Genomic DNA, 19,541 nt, shown 5'->3' on the forward strand with positions numbered 1-19,541 from the left:
GGACGCTCAATTCATATAGGAAGTACCCAAGATCCTGATAGAGATGTCCCCCAATGATCGAATGCACCCGAGCAGATCATAAGAAGGGGCCCCGACAAAAGCATAAGGTCTCCATTCAAATAAGAAGTACTAAAACCCAGTCCGGAGGGACCCAGAAAAATAGCGTATAGCAAGCTTTTAGGTGGCCCCGATAGGTCCTAAATTAGGACACCAAGACCCAATGTGCAGGGCCCCGGACAATCCAGCGTGCCGAGGATGCGAGCGGAGTGGGCCCTTAACAAGTGTGTAGGGCCCCCATTCGAAGGACGTAGTACACAAGACCCAGTGCAGAAGGCCCCAGACGATTGAATGTGTTCGAACAGGCTGTCAGACAGGCTCCCGACAAGAGCGTAGGGCCCCCATTCGAAGAGGACGTACACAAGACCCAGTGCAGAAGGCCCCCAGACGATTGAATGTGTTCGAACAGGCTGTCAGACAGGCTCCCGACAAGAGCGTAGGGCCTCCATTCAAAGAGGACGTACACAAGACCCAATGCAGAAGGCCCCCAGACGATTGAATGTGTTCGAACAGGCTGTCCGACAGGCTCCCGACAAGAGCGTAGGGCCTCCATTCAAAGAGGACGTACACAAGACCCAGTGCAGAAGGCCCCCAGACGATTGAATGTGTTCGAACAGGCTGTCAGACAGGCTCCCGACAAGAGCGTAGGGCCTCCATTCAAAGAGGACGTACACAAGACCCAGTGCAGAAGGCCCCCAGACGATTGAATGTGTTCGAACAGGCTGTCAGACAGGCTCCCGACAAGAGCGTAGGGCCTCCATTCAAAGAGGACGTACACAGGGCCCAGTGCGGAAGGCCCCCAGACGATTGAATGTGTTCGAACAGGCTGTCAGACAGGCTCCCGACAAGAGCGTAGGGCCCCCAATTAAAATATAAAGAGCCTCATACTCAGTGCGAAGGGCCCCGAAACATCGAGTGTAACCGATCCGGCTATCAGATGCCCCCGACAGGAGGGTAGCCCCTCCATTAAAATACCAAATGTGCAGAGCCACCAAACAATCCGGTGTGCCCGAGCCAGGTTAACAAATAGGGCTCCGACAAACGTGTAGTGTCATACATGGAAACAGAAAGTACCCAAGACCCAATGTAGCGGCACCGAGCGACCGGAGTGTGCCCAAGCAGGTCACAGAAGGGCCTCCGATAAGAGCGTAGGGCCCTAAGCGAGTGACAGAGAATTGGAAACACCCTAGACCAATGAAGAGGGCATATGAACATATCGTGAGTGTGTCAGTGAGTTAACCGAGACCAGCGTGAAAGGTACCTGGAGCAACCGATATTATCTCGGCATGTTGACGTATGGGCCCCGGCTATAGCCCACGGAGCCTTTATGGCAGACGGAAAGAATCCGTGGAAAGCCCCTGATCGACAAAGGCGCCCCAGGAAGGGCCCAGCAACAGCGCAGGGCGTTCCGATCAAAGGCAAAGAAATTAAGGGCAGCGTGGAAGGCTCCTTAGCGGTCGGAATGACCTTGCAAGTGGGCACATCAGTTTCCCCGAATCAGGCTAGGGTGTCTGGGCAGCGTAATCAGTCTTAGCATTTCCAATTAACAGCTTATTCAGCCCTTTAGTATTTTTCGTCTTCTGTGCGCCTTTAACTTTCGTGTATATTGGTAGTCGCCTGAAAATTCAAAGATGTCCAATTTTGCTGCGTTTTGTGTAAAAAAAGCTGCACCTGTTCGGCCGGCTATGGGCCCTAGGAAGCCCATATCCTTTTCAGGGCCCAAGGGATGGGCATTGCCTCGTGGCCTCTCTTCTGGATCCGCCCCTGGAAAAACAGCACAAAGTTTCTGTGCGGTGCAGTCCTGATCCAAGCGTGTACCTTGGGCAGCCGACAGGCCAGAGGAGGGGGGGGGGGAGGGAGGAGGGGGGACTGATTGCTGGCCGGCCCATTTGTTCGAAGGCCGGCCTCTCTCTGAGGTATGTGGTAGTGAAGCTCGACTGGAACCAGGGTGAGCTGAAGAGGCTACTGTGCGGTCGATCCGTCACATGCCAGTTCAATGGGATGTAGGCAGACATCTCCATTTGAACTTAATTCGGCAAGATATACGAAATATCAATCAAGGAACCGCTACGGTATTTAATTTTTCATTTTTTGTTAAGATTCGGACTTATCCTTTCAATTGGAAAAATATTTGTGATTGCCGTTCACCATAAATGCTGTTTGCTGCGTGAGCGGTGACACCACCATCCGATCGTAAAACCCAGGGTCACCAGTAGAATTTCACGGCGAAAGCTTAACGTGTCGCAATGCATGGCACCGCACGTTCTGCCCTAACTTTAGGTGTTATTCTGACGTACCTGACCTTTCCCGAACTCCTGCTATCGACCACAGCCCCATGCCAGCCAGAGCCAAATAATGAGCGCATGAAGCGACTTGATCCTTTCCCGCTATCATTCGATGAAGCGGAATGCAGACGCTCTAACATACTGAGCTGTTAGCACAAATTTCTAGTAACAATACACTTTACACATTACAGTAGTGGAAAGTCCAGCTTCTGTACTTTCCACTCTGATGGGATCCTATGTCGGACCTCTCAGGGGAAGATACCCGATGCCTTTACTTTGGGCATCACGACCTGTTTTTTTTTCTTGAAGATGAAGCAGCCACGTCTAGGGAGGCACCAAGAAGGCCTCCATGCCCTATGATTTCTAATGACGCAAACTTCAGAGGCACAAAAACTGCCCTCTTTTCATTTTTCACGAGGAACCAAGAGCGCCCGTATGGTGGAACAGGGAAAATGTCTTTAGGTCCCGAGGTCCCGAGGAGTCCTTTGGGCCAAAGGGAATGACGATTAAGGATCCGACTGAAGGTCCGAAGGGCATGCCGGGGGATGGAGGGGCTTCAGCCAGTAGGGAATGCTGAATACTCCGTCCCGCGCCGGTCTTGGCCCAGTTGCCTCTTCTCCAAATTGGGGCCAGGCCTGCAAATGCTAATCCGAAAGGTCATGCATTGTTCTAGCTCCTGTGCTGATCAGGGGCTTACAATGGCGAACAAAGGGCCCCTGTCGGCAATATGCCCAAAGCCGGCCATGGGTACATTTGCTGAACAGGGACAGGAGCAGGACCTCGAATGCCAAAAAGCCTCTTGCCTTGGTCAGGGCCGGTAAGTCTGTTGGTCTGCCGGTAAGTCTGCCGGTAAGGGATCATTCTTTGGCGCCAGTGACGTGTCCTGCGTCGATCCTGTGCCAGATGCCCTAGTCAGAGGGCCTGTGCCGCATCAGGGATGGGGCCGGTGCAGGATATATCCCTCTGAGGGCCCCGGATCGATCAGGACACCCCGGTCCCCGTACCGTCATCAAAGTAGTTGCAAGTTGTCCCGGGCTGGGACGAAAGGGCATTTCAGTTCCTGACCAGGACAAGTTACCTATTCGTTTTCTAGATAGAATCTCAAAACGGAATGAGCAATTACAGCATCACGGGTAAACAAGATAACACCATGGCATCATGAGTTCGTGGCGCTGTACATGATAAAACAATGTGAAAATGCGTAGGCAATCGTGTTCGAAACACGTAAGTAGCACATTTTGCGCTCATATATGATAACCATTACAAAATAATTTTTGCGAGGTTCCATGTTATGCTAGAACTATCTTATGCTCGAATGCAAGATAGTTTTACCTGTCGTGGGAGCAGTATGCCTAAAATCGTTGTTTTGAATATCGAGAAGTCATATTATTTATGCATCGCTGTTATCACCTTCCTCGTTCCTCAGCGTTCCTCAATGAGAATGTAAGAAACTTGCGTACTCCTTCAAGACACCCAAAACGCGCAGCACGAGATTTGAATATTTCATGTTAACGACACAAAATGTGTTACTCATATTCCAGGTGCGTTGTCTACAAATCTGAATAGTCTCGCCGCTTTCTGCTACCACCAGTAACATTTCAGTATTCGCGTTATGACATGTCACTCGAGTGGCATTACAAGTTAGACAAGGTGTACAAGTTATTATTTTTGAGTTGAGCCATTCACTGTGGTGTTTGGTTCCCTGCACTGCCCGCCCTTCCTGCGAGGATGAGAGGCAAGCGTCGCCATATAGTCTCAGAAGCGTCGTTAAGCTCCAATGGAGCACACATGTTCACTGTGGTGTTTGGTTCCCTGCGCTGCCCGCCCTTCCTGCGAGGATGAGAGGCAAGCGTCGCCATATAGTCTCAGAAGCGTCGTTAAGCTCCAATGGAGCACACATGTTCACAGTGGTGCTTGGTTCCCTGCGCTGCCCGCCCTTCCTGCGAGGATGAGAGGCAAGCGTCGCCATATAGTCTCAGAAGCGTCGTTAAACTCCAATGGAGCACACATGTTCGATGTGGTGTTTGGTTCCCTGCGCTGCCCGCCCTTCCTGCAAGGATGAGAGGCAAGCGTCGCCATATAGTCTCAGAAGCGTCGTTAAGCTCCAATGGAGCACACATGTTCAATGTGGTGTTTGGTTCCCTGCGCTGCCCGCCCTTCCGGCGAGGATGAGAGGCAAGCGTCGCCATATAGTCCCAGAAGCGTCGTTAAGCGCCAATGGAGCACACATGTTCAATATGGTGTTTGGTTCCCTGCGCTGCCCGCCCTTCCTGCGAGGATGAGAGGCAAGCGTTGCCATATAGTCCCAGAAGCGTCGTTAAGCTCCAATGGAGCACACACGTTCACTGTGAGGATAGCGACTTACAACAAGCCACTTTTCGCTGGTTTTGTCAAAATATTAAATTATCTGTATTTCAAAGAACTGATATGGCATCTGGGGCCAGGTTCACCATTGTGAAGGCCGAGCAAAATGTAACAGCGGCCCAGCCAAAAATTGGGGAGGGAGCCCAGCCCAACATTGGGGGGCCATGCCGCCCCCAAAAGATGCAAAGTTCCATCCCTGCCAGGAAGCGTTCGAGTTATTCTACACGCTCATGACCTTGACCCTGACTGGCATGAGCGGCGGCCGGAGCGGGAGAATCAGGTGACGTCAGAGTGTCCTACCTTCAGGATAGGAAGGGCAGTGCCAGGCGTTTCGGCACGTTTGGTGTCGCTGTAAAAACTGTGTTATCGACCCGGAGTTACACGATCCTATGGTGATGTCAGGGCTTGGCTTGCAAGCACCACTTGGCTTGGACGATGATCCCTGACATTTATCCAGAAGTTGAGGACAAACGTTTAGGATGGTGACTTTCATCACTTCAATGGATCCCATCCCCCCCCCCCCCCCATTCACCCGGCATGTTAACAGCACAGGAGTCCCTTCAGCTTATTTTAATCCTTATCGAGCTTCGCTATCACGCCGTATGACGAATGAGCTGGTTATCAATTACTTCACCCCCTCACCCCCTCACCCCCTCACCCCCCCCCCTTTCGACCAGAATTCTGCCGATGGTCTGTGTCTGGATTAGAACTGTTCCGCACAGCAGCTTTGTGCCACGCTACAGTCCATGCCTCCATGATTGACCGCTGAGTAAAATGTCCGCACTGGAGCGCAAGGAGACCGCATTTTTACTGTAATTGTACGGCGACCATGGAAGTCTCCTGACAACTAGGCTGATGCAGATGCGCCAGACTTTCAGGTCTGAGCTCACAGTGACAAACACCCTGCCGTATTAATATAATATATATATATATATATATATATATATATATATATATATATATTCCACTTCAAAGTCAATCAGCAGCGGGTGTCAGCCGGGTTTAGACTTTGGAACGACCAAGTCGACATTTTTGCTCCGTATCGTATCTACCAGGAGACATCCTCTACATGTCCCACCCGCCATCCATCTCAAGCTCACTCACCCGGGCCTGCAGCTCATGCAGCAGCGAGTGCAGCACGTTAAACGTGGATTGTTCGTGCGACTTGGAAAACATCTCGGACACCGGCTCCTCCAGCTTCCAGACGACTCTGGTGAGCGCCGAGAGTGCCGAGAGTGCCGGCTCCAGCCGGGGCAGCTGGTTCTGGAATTCCAGCGTGGCGCGTGTGCGCGCGCCACTGTTGTGGCTCCCCGATACCTTCCTCCCAGCGTACCACATCCCGGCGTCCAGCACCACGAGGTCGGCGCACCCCTGCGGCGACGCGCACTCGTCTCGCAGCGCCTCGAGCCGCGACACGAACGCCTCTTTGATGTGGCTACGCCACCAGAACTCAGCACTCAGCAGCGGGCCACGCGCCTGCTGGCTGCAGCGCAGCTTGTCCAGGTGATTGCGTTGCCCAGCCAGGTAGAATATCTCCAGACAAATGTCCGGGTAGGGCGCACCGTTCCCAGGGTCGGTACACAAGGGTCGCTGGGTGTCGCTGGGGGCGTCGGTGGCATTCCGCGGCTGGCATCGCACGTCCTCCAGCTGCAGCCGCTGCCTCAGGTGGTTGTACAGGATACGGTTGCGAGAATCACCTACGAACACTATGCGACTAGGACGCCTTCTGCGGGCCGCCGCCTCGTGGAGACAGCGCGAAGCTTGCCAGTCGGGTATCGATGGCGCAGCGCAGCTGTCGGCCGGGTCGGCGGACTCTCCGCCAGCCCAGTCGTAGTGCCGATGAAGCAGTGAGAAGATCCGGTCGCAGCGCTGGCGCGTCTGTCGCCCAATGACGTCACCATGACCGCTGGTGACGTCACCGAAGTAGTTCGAGGTGACACCGGGACGTGCGGAGAGTGACGCGGTGGGGTTCCGGGTCCTTGTGCTGAACTTGATTGATCCTGTCGCACAGAAAACTTGAGCTAATCGGTCTTTGTATGCATCAGGCGCACCAGAGTACAGCCACACTGCTATTTCTGAACACAGTAATTATCACCATGCTCTTTTTGCAATGGGCCACCACGACAGTGGATGTCTCTTAAGAGCTTAACATCGTGAGAATTCGTATGAGTGAGTATCAAACACACAGCACAGGGTAAACATAACTAAAGCTACCAGCAAACCAAGAACGATTCCTTTTGATGGGTGTAGACATGGAGAAAGAAGAACTAGGGCAGCATCAGATCCAGCCACTTAGCCCGAGCCCAGATGGGCCCGCTGCAGAGCGTAGAGGTCACGCTCTCAACCACTAGTTTGCGAGGACACAGCGACAGGGGATAGTGTCCGTGCGCCGTTGTTGCGTGCTGAAGGTGACCAACACGCCAAAGCGGTGCCTCGCAGGCAGTGGCAGTGCGTGACAATGCGCCCGGCTCTCTGGAACGATCTCGTTCTCATATCTCGCTGGAACGATCTCGTGTCTCGTTTGACGATCTCGCGGTCATGGAGTACTTATAAGGAGGCGTTTAATAGCGTTTTGTGGTGTCTTAGTGGGGAGATAGGTCTGGTGCATTCCATGATGTTCGATGTTACAAAAGGTCTCCCCGGTAAAGGCTAATTTCTACTGACGGTTTCAAATGCAACAGGCGGCCATCCGGTGCTAAGGACCTGCGTTGCTCAGTCAGTCTCAGGGTGCAGCAGTCCTGAGGTGGCCTTCATCGCAGCTACTGAACGTGTGTAGGCATACATATCGAACATCCACGTCAGTGCCCTTGAGGTGCATCGATCGGCGGCTCCTCTCTTCTCTCGGATCCACTGAAGTCTGATTGAACGTGCCAGACAATAAAATACACTGAAGCAGTTCATTTTCATCGTCGGACTCCATCTGCCGGCGTGCCGAGCATGCGGAGATGGAGTAAATATCACGTCATTATGTTGACGTCATGCACATCCAGTTCCGCACGGCCGCTCGCAACGGGCACTCCATAGCAGCATCCACCTAGATTGTGCCTCAGCATCGCTGGCAGGGCATGCGTAGATTGAAGCAGGCTTCACTCGGCAATGGCAACAGCCGAATATCGCTCGGAGTCGATAAGAGGCTCACAACTTGTGTATATCTAGATTGCGTGATCACATCCCGTGACTGTAGATTAACTCTCAATACGCTTTTTCTTTAACGTCTCAGGTTTATCGCACGGCAGCTCGGCACATTCGTTTACACATCCCCACACGTGATGCTCACATACACGCCTGCAGCGACCAGTAGAGCCATAACATAAGCGGCCTATGCTGCGCACCGCTTCATTAACACATCAGCTCGTATTGGTGGAACGCACTTCATTGAGATGCTTTCAAAGTTCACGGCTACGCAACACGGTCTGTAACATTTCGCATCGGGATCTATGGCTCCTAAACCTGAGCATTGCTATTATTCATCACGTAGTAACCGCGTCCAAGTTGTAGTGACCCGCCTTCTGTTATCAGGGGTCTATCTGATTCAGTGTCTCCGTTTTTCTGCTATGAGAGACTTTTTCGGTTTGTAACATCTTGTGTACATAGATAACTAACAGATTGCATGTTATCACACTTTCTCCAAATATTTGAATGACAATGCATGGTTTAATTAACTACAGAACCAAGCTTACAGTTGTTTTTGGCGTAAGATGACAGACAAGATACTGTTAGTTCGTCATTCATTGTAAGGGACAATAAGTTCCTTAAGCATTTTACGTCATGGCGAGAAACAAAGTATTGCATTATACAGGCGTAGGAGCGTTTCGAAAAGTGGGAGAAGGCAACGTCAGCGTACACTTTAGGAACTTTTTCTGAAAAGCAAGCCCGATGACCGGGTGGGCGGGGGGGGGGGGAGGGGAGAGATAGAGGTTGTTATTCAAATGTCATGGCTATGCTAGGCATGCATCTAGAGCTGTTTCTCACTGGTGCGCAATCTTGCCTATTCGACTCATCTACGTAATTCGGCGAATATGGCTATCCAGCTTCATAGGTTTATTCGTCCACTTCTTTCCTGGGGAGGCGAAATTCCACCAGCGGATGGGCATTTTGGGTCATTGAGGGGACGTCAGCCTCCACAGGATAGATGCCAGAATACAGCCTGGTCATAGGCTGATGGTGATTTTGAAAGTGAACCGATGGCTCACAGTGCGTCAGATTTTTCATGCGTCTTTATTTTTCTGGCTGCGCTTTAAGAGATAGAAATTGTTGCAGTCTTTTAGGCGGAAGCAAATTCGGAAACTTCAAATTGCCAAAAGCAATGTGACGAAAGCCGTAAAACTGGAGTGTCTTTTTCGAAAGCCAAGGCACACATGAAGGCCTGTCTGTCAAATGCTCCTTACCTGGGCCCTGCTCTCGTCCGCCGTCTGCGGTCACTGCTCTGTCCCGGCTGTCTCGCGCATGACTGACTGCGAACTGATCGTAAGGGTGCTTTGTTGCACATTTCTAGAACAGTATTACTACTAATTGGTGTGTGAAATATATGTTGGACGCATGCAACAGTATCCTTTTTCCGAATTATCTTCGCTTACACCACACCAACACAGGAAAATAGCCTCCGGGAAGCTGCTTGCCTTAGGCATGGATTGACCCAACGAACATTGTATTGCCCATCGTTCAACATATACGACTTGATCTGTTTTTGCGCGTAGGCAAGGGTGTAGTCAGAGCCTCGCCGGGGATAACACAGAGTGGACAAAAACCCCTCTTACGGTGACTCCCCCCCCCCAAAAAAAAAATCCCAGATGTAGCTGACTTGTTAACGAGGGACACGATTTTCTTTGCTTTCTTGCTATTTCTATCTTGTAATCAGAACAGAAACCAGAAGCTACCGTGGGATCCATTCTATTTGTGCTTCAACTTTAAAAACTGCAGAAATTAGGCGTTTAACGACCGCGTGGAATAAATCGTCGGCACCCTAAATTTACAATGGCTTAGTAGAATCTTTCTAAACTGACCAACTCAGAATCTTTATCACAATTTTGTGTCTCGGTTGTAAAGGCATTAAGAACATCGCGAAGGTAGATCAGATCGATTTGTTTGATCCAAATACGAACATGAAATTTTTATTGCAGATTGAGTGGTCAACAATCTGTATTCACATGCAAAGGCCGTGTTTGTCTGGAAATGTTCACCATTCAGTCAGAATGTATTAGTGATACAATTCATGTAGCGTGTTTTCTTTAACATGCGCGCTTCAGCCAACAAAAACCTCCACACCAGACGTTGCAGTCTCCGTAATCCGTGGGACGTTAACCTAGCAGTTAACTTTTGGGCTTGGCCGGCCAGTGGACGAAAATGTTGACGCTTCTGGGATCATTACCTTTAAACATTTCAATCGGTTAGTAATACAAGTCATGTGACAAAATTTTGGGCATGCGGACTGGGAAACATTAGAAACAAAAACGTCGACTCCAGGCGTTGCAGTCTCCATAGGCCGCGCGGCGTCGGTCGAGCAGCTAAAACCGAGCTGTGGCTAATGGGTGGACGAAAATGATGACGCTTCTGAGAGAAACATGCTTGAGCGCTTCATGTCGTCAAAAGTTATATTTAGATGGTAGTGTGGGCGCATATCTTACGAGTGCGATTTTTAGAGTTATGATAAGAACGGATTGGCCATTGAGGCGCCGCGAAGTGGGGCTGGAATCTGGTGGCTGAACTGGAAGAGTACAGACGGAATCTCTATTTTCGTGTTTCTGTAACTATCAATCTGTCCAGAAGACAGAGTAATGCGGCACCAGCCATCTGATGGCACTAGCAGTGGCCGAAGCCCTTCGGTTTTACGGAAGCTGCAGCCCAGGCCATCGTCCTCGCTTTCGAGGTTGAGGGCGAACGTGTTTAAACATTTTGATGTAAGATGTTTCACTAATTCATTCTGAAAAAATGAACGTCAGAAAAACATGGGATGGCCTTGTTTTAAAGCCCCTTTTGACCCATTTTTTTTAGCACTAACGAGACCCCCACTCTACTCAATAATAGAGAGATCCCTGACTTCCTTCCGGGCATGGGGACCCCCGAGTAGAGCACCAGAGGTACATTACCGTTTCCGGTCAAGAGCTGAAGGGCCATTACGTCCCATCGCAGAGTATCCTCTGGCTATCATTCTGGGAACACGGGGCAGGATCTCTTGTCTATCCGGAAGCGATTAGAAGAATATATCATATCACATTGCTCCCCTCCCTGACACGGAAGGCCTTCTGACCCGCGCAGTTGGCCCGGATCAGACAGAAACCCTCATTGACACAACAACGTTCCTGATCGTCACAGGGGGTCCAATGATCGTCACATAGTTTCCAGTTCCATGCCTTTTTTACATTCTTCAGAGATATCAAGGACCCCTGAACGTGGATTGTAGATGAAAGGGATCCCAAATTTGTGCCAGCATGGCAATCCATGCTCATTTTAAAATGTTCAAGATTCAGTCAGGATTGATTACTGATGAAACAACTATGTAATCAGGTTTTGAGCATGCGCGTTTGCAAGTCATAGCAAAAACGGCCTCGACGTCCGGTGTTGCAATGTCCATGGGCCGCGCGGCATCGGCCGTGCGGCTGTGGCACCATGCGATGGCCAAGGGGCAAACGGAAAATGACTGCGATGGCCAAGGAGCAAACGGAAAATGACTGCGATGGCCAAGGAGCAAACGGAAAAGATGACGCGCCTTGAGGAAGATGGCTGGTGACATATGTACGTCGGCATGTTTAATGCGGTTCAAAAGTAAGCAAAACACAACGTTTGTCTGAAAAGTGGAGGGGTCAGTTAACACTGCTGGCCTCCCACCTTGAACGATGGGAAGGGGGCCATTGTCCACCTGCCTCCCCCCCCCCCGTTCCTGCACCGATGATACATTAGTATATCTATTTGACAAAATTGCCTGCAGAAAAGGTCTGTAACTGCCCGTTTTCAAAGCATGTGTTTTTTATTTAGATAAAATATATCCATAGCTCTACACTGCAAAGTTTGTGATTTCCAACAGCTGGCAAGGTTCGTAACATCCAGATCACACACGCGAGCGGGGTACGGCCGTACTTTGAGCTAGGCTCCAAGAGTGCAGACCTCAGAACGTGCTCACATATTGTGTGCATCTGAAGCGAGATCGACGTTTTCCGTCCGGTGCACTGAACGTGCTGAACGAGCCCTTAGCTGCTCTGGGAGGAAGACGAGCATCCAGATAAGCAGACAGGGGAGCCATCAAGACGGCGCAGCACCCAACAACACCACGGAGACCAAAGTGCGGCTAAAAATATACTTCCGCGGAGAGGCGGTCGGCAGGATTCTCGATGCGAAGCAGGGGCAACATTCTCCAGACTCGATTTTATGGCATTCTTACCTTTTGGAATGCTTCTAGTCAACTGCACGCCAAACCTGCCTTAAAGCAGCCTGCGACTGTATGCATAGAGGCTGTGCACATCTGCATGGTGCATCCAAAGGCGAGCAATCCATCTGGAGCATAAAACTGATCTGCTGATGCCAGTTTTTACGAGCTAGAAAGCGCAGACGAGAGATGCACATTCACTGTTATCATAGCGCTGGAACCGTTCGGAAAGTTAGTCAAGCTGAACAAGGATGCTGAGAATGCTTCACTGACGACGTTTTCGTAGCTTTAGGCACCATCAGCCAAGGCAAACTGAAACAGCTTTTCGGGGACTTACCTACTTGAGAGTCAAACAAAGCTACTGGCATAGATTGGACAGAACAAATAGCCTTATTCCTTGGAGAAAAACCAGGAGAATGCAGAGAAAGATGGGTCGGTGTTACAGCAACATGCCTTTACCGAAACAATAGCGGAAGCGCTTCATACCAGTGCTGAAAGCACTAGCAGTTTTCGGCGCTGTGCTCGCAGCGTGCCTCGTCAAGATGCTGCTGGCCAAGCAGTGGGTGTGCCGATGGCCCGCACACCAGCAAACAGCGCACTGTTGCACTCGTTATCAATATCAAGTAGTTCGGGGCCGTGTGCTATTTCGAGGATATTGGCCCCATACAGTGTGCAGGATTTGGATAGGAACGCTCTGTTTACACACGCATCTGATCTTAAGTTAAACGCCAGACAATGCATCGGCACATGGGCCACCATAGCTCATGCCCACCACGATAAAAGACAGATTCTCATGCAAATAACGGTGTCACGTCAAGGATGCATTAGTCGTATGTCCAACTCATTCCCATACTCGCCGCCCTAACCATCAACCACCCGTCTGGAGCCGGGGCCAACTAACGGGGCGTTCTGATTGTATGCAGCGTGATAGCTATGTGTACAGCTAAGCAGTGCAGCATACAGCGTGGTGATTATAGCTGTCAGCAGTTTTATTCAGTGCTGAATAAATATAAGGGAATTGTCGAGCGGCCCTGCAGGTGGCTGTGAAATTATTTAAGTTACTTTGTGTTCCGGCATATGCCCATCGGGAAAACTGAGGGAAACGTGAGGTGAGCCGTGAACCAGCGGGTCACCACAGCATTTAAAACCCGAGTACGCTGATATTGACACGCCCCGGTGAAAATGAAATTTGACGAGACCATTCATGTGACTCATTTGTAATTCTCTGCTCGTTGATCTGGCGTGAGCACACGCAGGCATAAGGTGCTAGGTGTGGAATCATTATTTAGGTCATTAAGCAATTTGAAAGCCTCTTTAAGTCGGATTCGGAGTCCATCAACTTGGCTGCAAGTCGCAGCTGCATTCCATTCCTCTGCAGGAGGAAGCGAGCCATAAGTCTGCCTAGCAATAAGATATGGGGCGATTTTTGCATCGTGTGATGCCGGATAGAGATGACAGACTCATGCCAAGATACGCAAGCTTTAACACAGGCTCTGACTCTAGCTCGGACTCAGTTTAAAAATCTCGCAGCCGGCCTTCATCGTTGAGGCCTCCGACCCAAACCAGACTCATGCACTACGGAGATTTTTGGACTTGACCTGATGCAAAAGCTCATGTAGAATGGTAGGATGGATTTGGAAGATGAGCTGGAGCTCAAAACGCCAGGGCTGAGGTTGCACTGGACTTAGACTTTTGCGCGGAGACCTGAGCCCAGATTTGGCTGGTGCCTTTACCTTGTCGCAGAATCCACTGCCATGAACTCAGAGCAATTACAACCAGAATAAACCTGGAACAAAACACAGCGTCACAGCAGTGCGTTGTACTAAGGCGGCCAATAACACTGGCAAAGCCCAAAGACATAAGGCTCTCGCATTCAAGTAAGTACTGAACATAAACGCCACAGTAGCCTCATCCACTGTTTCACAAAAAGCATATGTGTCATGTGATATACATATATATATAGTTGCACGATTTGCGGATGAGATCTAAGCTGTGGGAGACCGTCTTTGGGGGGGGGGGGTGTATTGTGTGTATTTGGCTGACTTATTTGGAATCCAAATGCGGAGTCATGCCTTCATTTCAACCCTGATATTGCTTGCCTTTCACCTGGAACAGTAGTAGTGTAACGGTTGCTATAGGTGAGCTTATGTCATCATATATAATGCTTACTTCAATATCCTCAAATGTGGTGCATTTCCTTAAAGTCGGCATGGGTGGGGGGGGGGGAGAGGGGTTCAAACACTCCGAAAACATACAAAGTGACGTCACCGGATAGACGTCCTCGTTTGTGTTCATCTTTTTCTCATTTTCGACCTCATTTTGATCCGCCCAATCTAATGCTTATGAAACCTCTTACCTTTCCAGGGCAAGGGGCCCAATGGGTACTCCACGCTACGGGCACATTACGTTTCCCGGTCAGGGGCTCAAGTCGTTCCATCCCAGCCCAGGGTGCTAACCGACTGCATTTCTGGCAATACAGGGACATGTCTGTATATACATTAGTCGCCTGCCTGACGTTAAAGGCCCCTGACCCGGGAATTGGGACCCGGATCGACGCAGGGTTCCTCACTAACGCAAAACATACCAAGTTTCGACGCAGGTGCCCGACAATTGGCATGGAGACCACAGTCCAGCATAATAGGCCCTTGGCTCAAACGGTATGGAGAGCTCCCCGCTCTGTAATGGAACCGCTGACTGACACGCGGCCTCCTATTGTCTCATTGACTGTGGACCTCTGACCGACAAGGGGTCGTATTGTTTCAGGGGTCCCGGTGAATGTAAATCGCTGGTCCTGGCCTTATCCTTGCTTGGGAAATGGGCTCCCAGGCTCAGACCCACGCGCTGCCGACTGTTTGTCGTTGGTGTTCTCTGACCGATATAGAGACCCTCATTGCCCTCGGGTGTGATCTGCTGCCTTCATGTAATCTACAGCCAACCATTCGTACCTTCCAATCAGGCACTTGATCGAAGGCCACTCTACTGGCCGCTTCGAACACTGCCCCCGACCGATTATGGGCTCCTTGCCATACATGACCCCTGTTGCTGTGGTTTCCAGATCAACACAGGGACCCGTTCATTGTCGCAGGGGCCCCGACGAATGTAAATAGCGGGCTCCGGCCTTGTCCGTGGTTGGGAAATGGGATGTGAATTTCAGACCTGACGCTGGAGCAGTTAGGTGGTGAATTCGTCACATGTCGCGGTCCTTAAGCCTTCACCACAGGGGCGTGTTTTGCGAAATATTATTGGGGATGGAAGAGGAGGGCGGGGAAAATTATCCCTAAATACACTTAAAACAGACTTCTCTCCTGCTCTTATGCGTTTCCCGACTTTGTCTCGGTGTAAGATGCCGCTGGGCACCGTAGTCATTTTATTTGGCGGCTATCGTCGAAACCAGGTTTCGGTAATTAACGTAGGGTTGATGCTATGTTGCTTTAGACGTTTTTGGACATGCATGGTTTCGGGATGTGTTGTGTGTTTTCATGTTATGCACCTTCGACACATTTAATGTTGCACATTACGCAGATTCGTGTTGTTTTGGTGATCATAATCGGACGATGACTGCTATCGGTTTAGTCGGCTGGTGTCGGTGGTCAGGTTTCCGTTAGTGCAATTGTTCAATCGTATCTTTACGTCGATGGGAAGACCGGCACATTCCAATGGTCCTTCGGAACGTAGACAGACAACAACTTGGTCACTTTTTTGCTGATATTTGACCGGTTTCTTCTCGATGTTCTCAATTTTTATAAGGTACCCGGCCAAATAATGCAGGTTGTTTAAGTCTGTAGAGCCTCAAACATCCCTGAATAATGCCAAAACACTCAGATAATAGCACAAAGCCGGGTCAGAATCAACCAGACATAATAATCTTGGAAGTCAAAAACGCAGCTGCACTCAGCTGAATATGGCATCTTAGCTTTCACTTCTGTGTCCTTGTACCTCTTAAACGATTAGCAGAAACCTACTTTGAAATTGATATAATTTTGAGCTCCCATTTTTAATTTCCAACTGGCACTTAGGCTCCAGAAGGTTGGGGAGGCAAGCTTACGGTTGGGGAGGGGGGGGGGGGCAAATTGGACATGGGGGAGGCAGCGGCCTACCCAAAATAATACAAATCGACATCTGTGGTTACGGTCATAAGACGCGCCCAGTACCCACCTACTATTGTCTGTTATGTTGACCAGTAACGGTTTTGATGACCAGTATACGCAGCATGAAGGGGTGCAACTTTTCAAAATCAGTTTGGCGTCGGTTGAGCTTGAAAAATGCTTCAAAAGGCGGGTTTCTTCCTGTATTTGATCGATCTCTTGATATTGAACCGTGTGCCCCTAACTGGTTCGGGAGCTACATCGTCCAGTGTATCTATAACTAGTACGTGATTACTTCAGCACGGTACTTGCCTCTCTGTGGTGATCCCCCCCCCCCCCATCCCACACACACAGAATGGATTATTTTGTAGTAATATACGTACAGTCCAACGACAGCTAATCTGTTGGCAGTTCAGTTATTGTGTGATGTGTATTTGAGCAATTCCGAACAAACTCCGGGCTACTGCCACCCATAGTCAATAAACGGCTTTAAGGCCAAACGGACATACATAGTTATTCAAATTCAAAACACACCTTCCTCTGACTGGGAACAAAGAGGCCGGTTTCCAACATACGGATACTAAGCATTAATACCGTGGGCGCTCAGCTTGTGGGAGTTCTGAGTGGTCTATCCCATCCAAGCGCTTGCAAAGAGTGGGAAAGGCTGGAGTTGACTAGGTGGCGAAATCTCGTGCTGATGACCTCAAAACTGGAGTGGACAACAAGCGGACAGATGCCATACTCGCCGCTGGCGGAGGGGCTGTGCATGCCCAAAACCGCGATGAAGCCATGGTAGGATGCCCTTGAACCTACAGCCAGCATGCGTCACAGACTATGTGGTTATAAAATATCCCACATAGTGTAACTCGAAACATTTGGAAAATTGAACGGAAGTCGTAAATGGAATGGATGCATTTCTATGCATCTTTGCAAGATACAAGATGCAATATGCAAAAGGCAAGATGCATTTATAGATCCAACGTCGCCCTCGGCTCTCACCTCCGAAACCGGCGCGCCGTGATTGTCACCCCGTGAGTCTTCAGAGCGGCATAAACGTCACGATAACGGGAGCGATTGCCCTCCAAGTCGCTCACGCCTGCTCCACGCGCCATTTGGGCCTCTGCTGCCGCGGCTGGCGTCCGCCGTCGGCCGGCATCGGCAGACTGCTGCGGGTGGAGCTCCCGGCGCGGCAGACGGCCGCCAGCAGCAGGTCTTTACGGCGGGCCTCCTGAGAACGTTGCGGTCTGCTGCAGAGTTCGCTGCCCTGACGATGGAGCCGGGTGGGGCGCAGTCACGTCACCATCACGGTCACGTCATTCGCGGCCGCGCCCTGAGTTGACCTGGGAACTGTCTCAAAATCGGCACGTGACGCAGACACGCGAATTTTCTGAAGCGGCTCGTCCGATCGCCTTGAAACCTTCACCAGTGCATATGTCATACCACTGTCATTTCATTGTCCGTCACTTAAAGTTGACGACTTGATCCGCTTTGGCATGTGGGCAGGGGCATATCCCGAGCCTTGCCAAGAGGGAACAGAGGGTCAATAAAAGCCCCTCCTATGGTGACCCGTCTAAAAAATCCCCGGATGTAGTTTACTTGTAAACGAGGGACATGACTTTTTTGTATTATTGTTATTTTCATATTGTAACCAGAACAGAAACCAGTAACTAATCCGTGATCAATTCTGTTTATATTTTGAAGTCAATAAACTGCATAAAATGGGCGTTTAACGACCGCATGGAATAAATCACCGGCATCCTTTGTTCACAATGCTTTAGTGGACTCTTAACCGATAAAATTCAGAAGCTTTTTCACAATTTCACCTGGATTCTACAGACATCAAGAACATTGCGAAGGTAGATTAGATCGATATGTTTGACCCAAATTTGAAAATGAAAATTTGATTGTAGATCGGGTGTTCAGCAATGTGTATCAGCATGGCCAAGCCATGCTTGTCTGGAAATGTTTACCACTCAGTCAGAATCGATGAGTGATACAAATTATGCAACGTGGTTGTTTAACATGCGCGCTCGCAAACCTTGGCAACAAAACCGCGACACCAGGCACTGCAGTCTCCATAGTCCGCAAAGCGTAAGCCCAGTAGCTAACTTTTATCATACACTAGCTGGTAGGCGAAAATAATGACGTTCCTGAAATAATTACCTTTAAACACTTAAATCGATTATTTATACAACTTGTGTGATATAATTTTGAGCATGCACACTCGAAAATCTAAGAAACAAAAACCTCGACTCCCGGCGTTGTAGTCTCCGCAGGCCGCGCAGCGTCGGCGCAGGAGTTTACACTGAGTCGTTGACAACGGGTGGACGAAAATGGTGACGCTTCTGAAAGAACCATATTTGAATGCTTCATGACATCAATACTTACATTTGCAAGGTAGTGTGGACGCATATTTTACGTGTACGATTTTTAGACTGATGATAAGAACGGGTTCGATCCCTAAAGCACCACAAATTGGGACTGGAAATTGGTAGTTGAACTGGAAGGGTAAAGATGGAATCTATATTTTTCGTCTTTCTGTAGCTATTTGTCTGTCCAGAAGGCAGATCAACACAGCGCCCGCAGTCTGGTGGCACTAGAAGTGGCCGAAGCCGTTCGGTTTTACGGAAGCTGCAGCCCAGGCCATCGTTTTCCTTGCCCTCGAGGTTGCGGGTGGTCATATTCAAACCTTTTGATGTAATTTGTTTCTCTTATCCATTCTGAAAAAAGGACGTTCTCAGGCAAACATGGGATCGCCGTGTTCGTTTTTTAAGCCCATTTTGACCCACTTTATTCAACGATGATGAGACCCCCGCTCTGCCCAACAGTAATGAGAGCCCTGGTTTCCCTGCGGGCAGGGGCCCCTTGAGTAGAACACCAGGGGTACATTGCGTTTCCGGTCAAGCGCTGAGGGGCCATTACGTCCCATCGCGAAGTGTCTCCCCATATGTGAAGCTACTCAAGGAGCCAGTGCCCTCCCATTGTCCCTCATTTTTATCTTTGGGTAGGGAGCAATGTTTTGTTTTCGATGGAGCTCATCACCAGTCTATCCTTCACCCTGCATTTGTATCAACACGGCTAATCCATTTTTATTATAAAATATTCAAGATTCATTCAGGGTTGGTTACTAAAAAAAAACTATGTAATACGATTTTGAACATGCGCACTCGCAACTCATAGCAACAAAAGCCTTGACGCCTGGCGTTGCAGTGTCCATAGGCCGCACAGCTTCGGCCTGTGGCTGTGACACTTGTGGCCAATGATGAAACGAAAGAAATGACGCATCTTGAGGAAGATGACTGGTGAAATATGTAACTCATGCTCATAACAAATATGTAACCTCCCTCCCCCCCCCCCCCCCCCGGTTTCTACACCCATGACAACAGCACA

At 49.8% G+C, this 19,541-nt stretch overlaps 1 protein-coding gene across 1 annotated transcript in view; it reads right to left on the reverse strand.

Annotated features, from left to right (window-relative positions):
• The window catches only part of LOC119114154 (uncharacterized), a 20,777-nt gene extending 3,481 nt beyond the window's left edge, over positions 1 to 17,296 (reverse strand). Inside the window, exons 1-3 of the mRNA XM_037238364.1 lie at positions 17,151 to 17,296; positions 13,800 to 13,852; positions 5,811 to 6,706 (exon numbers count right to left, since the gene is read on the reverse strand). Of these exons, the coding sequence (XP_037094259.1) occupies positions 5,811 to 6,706; positions 13,800 to 13,852; positions 17,151 to 17,263 (1,062 nt within the window). The 5' untranslated portion in view covers positions 17,264 to 17,296. The remainder of the gene's footprint in view (positions 1 to 5,810; positions 6,707 to 13,799; positions 13,853 to 17,150) is intronic.
• Positions 17,297 to 19,541: the final 2,245 nt, after the last annotated feature.

Source organism: Pollicipes pollicipes, unplaced genomic scaffold (genome assembly GCF_011947565.3).
Source record: "Pollicipes pollicipes isolate AB1234 unplaced genomic scaffold, Ppol_2.1 Scaffold_7262;HRSCAF=8765_pilon_pilon_pilon, whole genome shotgun sequence".
Classification (NCBI taxonomy): domain Eukaryota; kingdom Metazoa; phylum Arthropoda; class Thecostraca; order Pollicipedomorpha; family Pollicipedidae; genus Pollicipes; species Pollicipes pollicipes.